Raw genomic sequence first — 3,797 nt, 5'->3', positions numbered from 1 at the left:
GTGGGGCTTTCCCACCCCAGCCCAGCCGAGCCTCAGCCCCCAGCCTGGCCAGCACAGCCTTCCCTAGCCTCTGCTCCCGTGCCTCCGCTCCAGCTCTCCCGGGGCAGAGCCGTCCCTTGGCGTTTGGCAAGCCGAAAGCTCTCCCAGCGCCGGCGCTTCATCGGCAAAGGTGCATTTAGCCTCAGATGGGGGGACACACGCCTTCGTTATCGCATTCTCCTGCAGGACAGAGTGGTGGCCACTGGCACCGGCAGAGGTGTTTTGGAGGAAGGAGGGACCACAGCAGCGAGCGCAGGGGGACAGGTCGGGGCCGGCCAGGACAATATCTCAGTATCTCAGCCCTCCCTGCTGAAGTCCCTAAGAACCATTTCAGTAGCAGCAGAGAGGAATCGGAGCCCAGGTCTGCTGCTGCTACATGATGCTAAATACTTGTCTCCCCTCTGTTTTCTCTCTTTCTCTCGTACACACATGCATGCAGTGTGTGGAAGCAACTAACTTTGTAACCAGAGGGAAGTTATTTCTGGAAAGATGTTTTCAGGCTGTGTTATCAGGGAGGTGTGATGTTGGAAAGAGTACGGTGCGCGAGGGCTGCAGCGAGAACCTGGAACTCGGCTCCAGGCTGAAGCAGCAACCATCCAGGCTTGGGCAAGGAAGGGCTTCAGTGCTGCTTTAAAAAAAAAACAACCCAACAAATGAAAGAAAATGAGACATTTCAGTACATGCACAACTTTTCCTGGATAAACTCACAAAAGGCTCTGGTCTTCAGCTGGCCCAGAGGTGAAATGTTAAGGTTTGGGTTCAAACTCAGGGTGTCCCGACCGCTCTCAGCTTCAAAGCCAGCTATTTGCATCCCTCATTCACTCTGCTAGGCTGCCCAGAGGCTCCACCAAATCAGTTGAAAGGGTAAAAAAATGCAGTATTTGTTGGTTCTTTCAGACTTTCTGAAAGGTTGTTTTTTTCTTTTTGCTTTTGCTGCTAAGAGGAAATAGGCAAGCAGCAGGTAGGCACCTGGGTGCACAAAACTCACAAACAGACCTGGCAAGGGACCAGAAAAGATCAATAAAAACCATGGTATTGTAGCTTGGTTTGGCCCAATTTGAAATTGAGGTGGAAGTAAATCTTCACTCTGACTGAGGTTTTAAACATAAAGGATGCACACATTTGATTTACATTTTTTTAATTTTAGCACTAACTAACTATAACATGAATACCCTTCTAAAAGGGGGAGGGGGGAGGAATGTCCCTTTACACAAACTGAACAGATTTTTCTGTAGATGTTCTGTGATTTTTTTTCTTATCACTAAAGTATCATTTGAAAAAGCATTCCAGTGGCAGGATACTTCTGCCCAAAGCCATACAGTTATTTGGAACAAAATCAAGCCATTGTTAGGGTTAAAATTTCTGACTGGCAGGAACTGCCTGGGAATTTTAATGATCCTGCAAGATGGATCAACGCTTTGACATATGTTATCATCTTCTTCACTACAAGTTCATTAGTCCCAAGATGAGTCATTCGGACTTGGTCTGCTCTTTCCTTCATTGCCCCATTGCTCGCCGTTCCACACTGGATTGCCATAGGTCATTTTGCAGGCACAATGTAAGCAGCATCTATTTTGCTGTGCTTGTGAGACTTGGAGCAATTACAGGCTGCTGAGCTTTAGGACGTGTGTTGTAATTTCTCCAGCAGTCGCCTTATTAAGGGGACCAATAGGCAAGAGCTTCAGCCCTTTGCGAATGTGCTGATAAAGCACATTCCAACTAAGTTCTTTTTAGGAAGTTTCGGAGCAAAAGCTTGAGAAACACAGCAAATGGTGGCGTCCCCCTGACATCTCTGTCCCCGGCAAATTTTGCTTTTTTTATACAATTCATCTTGTTGACATGAGTTTAGCAGAAACTCCCCATTGAAAGACACAAATAATCTTTGTTTTTAGACAAGCTGATGAAATACTGCTAGGGTGCAGCTAATATCTTTGTATAAGCTTGGGCTGAGATTTTGTTTTTTGTTCTTGATGGTAGGGATTTATTTTCCTTCATCTTAGCAAATAGATGCAAACATTATGTTTGCATGCAAACCATCATGCTCTTGTGATTAAATTACTCCAATTAGCAGGCCTGCGGGCAGCTGCCCTCAGCCGACTGTACCCTGCAGGCACATTACCCCATTGCTCTGTGGTGGCTGGAGGACCTGCAGGAGCGTCCTCGTCTGCGCCTGGGAGGGCTCTGTCCTTAGGGACCCTCCTGTGCTTAGCAAGAGGCACAAGAGAAGCTAAGGAAATTTTACATTTAATAGACATAAATCTGTTGGTAGGCTTGACTTTAAACTGCTGCAGTGTCATTTTTCATCAGCTGCAGGTACCTGGATAAGCCATGCTGATGTCCTTGAGTGCTCTCTGGCAGCCCTTTCCACCAGTCCTGTACACCTTTCCCCTTACAAGTCTGCAAGCAGAGCATTAGGCATGGCCCAAAGCATACCCCATACAGCATGAGCACTGCTGGAAGGGTATGGAGCAGGTGGGTCACTCTGGACGCTGCTCTTCCCACCATGATGCAGAGCCATGCCAAGGAGAGAAACCTGTCACGAGCTCTGTCCCAAGGCATGAAATACTGTATCAACCGAAACAATTTAAAAATGGTGACTTCAGGGGTGACAAAGCGTATTTCCTTCAATTTGGCACAGCCCCAGGGCAATGCAACCAGAGGTTGCTCAAGATGTATTTTCCACTCTGATAGTTTCAGTTCAAGTATCAGTTCCCCGTGCCGGCGGCAGCAGCACCGCACAGCTCCGTCCCACAGCTTAGTATGACTAGTGGGGGAAAAATGTCTAATTTTTAACAAGGTGAAGCTTGTTGAATTTGCAAAGATCACCTCATTATATAGGTATGACTCTGATGATAGCAGGAAACCGCCTCAGGACCCCACAAAGCCCCACTTTGGCCTTCAGTCTGACCCTAGTGGAAGCCAGAAGCAGCGCTGAACTGCTTCGGGTCTTGCCCATACCTGACCATGCTGCCTACTTAAAGCGCGGCTTTCTCCCCCATCCTGCTGATTTTGCATCCATCGGGGAACATCAAGAGAAAGAGAATTTGTCCCTCTTTCCCAAAAGACCTCATGGGCCCATTTCCCATGCTTCCTACCTCACCTCCCCCTAGGCAGGGGCTGCGGTGCGGTGCTTCCCGCGCACTGGTAAGTGGCCTTTTCAGGATCGTAACCCCGTGGATCAGCAGCTTGGTATCCTGAGGTTGTCTCTGTCTCATTCCCAGGATCTGGCACAAAATTGCACCCAAAGATAAGTGGGAAGGAAGAATAATGTCCTTAAGTGATAGTGTTCAAACTGTTTGATATAGAATATGATACAAAAAAAAATCTGAAAAGACAGAGTAATGCCCATACCACTGGTAGACATGAGATTATGAAAAGTAGACCTCAGTTCTCCAAACTAATTTAATGAGGTTGCAGTTTGCAAGAGATGTGACACGTTTGACTTGGTACCTACATCAGCATGGCATGTATTAACTAGATCACCCCCCATAGTTTGTAAACCATAGTAAAATTACAGTCTTCTAGTATGGCTATTTGTAGTCAGGCTTCTTAAGGAACGGGCCTTGGCCATAAGCTGTTTACTTTTAATCTCTCTGAAGAAAAACAAATAATTGCTGATAACATATGCAGATAGCACAAGATTAGAGGACTAACAGTAATAAGCTCAAGCAGCACAGGCCTACTCTGCATTCTGAATTACTTGGTTAACTGAGTGCAAGGAAAATGTTTCCAGAGTTACAGAAACACAGCCTTTATGG

General features: G+C 46.7%; 1 protein-coding gene across 4 annotated transcripts in view; it reads left to right on the top strand.

Annotated features, from left to right (window-relative positions):
* The window catches only part of HTR4 (5-hydroxytryptamine receptor 4), a 98,050-nt gene that overhangs the window by 48,201 nt on the left and 46,052 nt on the right, over positions 1–3,797 (top strand). Inside the window, exon 6 of one of the 4 annotated variants that reach the window (XM_035902459.1) lies at positions 2,347–3,791. The exons of the other annotated variants lie outside the window; for them this stretch is intronic. Within the exon in view, the coding sequence (XP_035758352.1) occupies positions 2,347–2,374 (28 nt within the window). The 3' untranslated portion in view covers positions 2,375–3,791. Of the gene's footprint in view, positions 1–2,346; positions 3,792–3,797 lie in introns of those variants that run through there. 4 annotated transcript variants of the gene reach the window in all.

Source organism: Egretta garzetta, unplaced genomic scaffold (assembly GCF_000687185.1).
Source record: "Egretta garzetta isolate BGI_Z169 unplaced genomic scaffold, ASM68718v1 scaffold209, whole genome shotgun sequence".
NCBI lineage: Eukaryota > Metazoa > Chordata > Aves > Pelecaniformes > Ardeidae > Egretta > Egretta garzetta.
The sequence above is the reverse complement of the archived record's forward strand: the minus strand, read 5'-3'. Positions and strand labels throughout refer to the sequence as shown.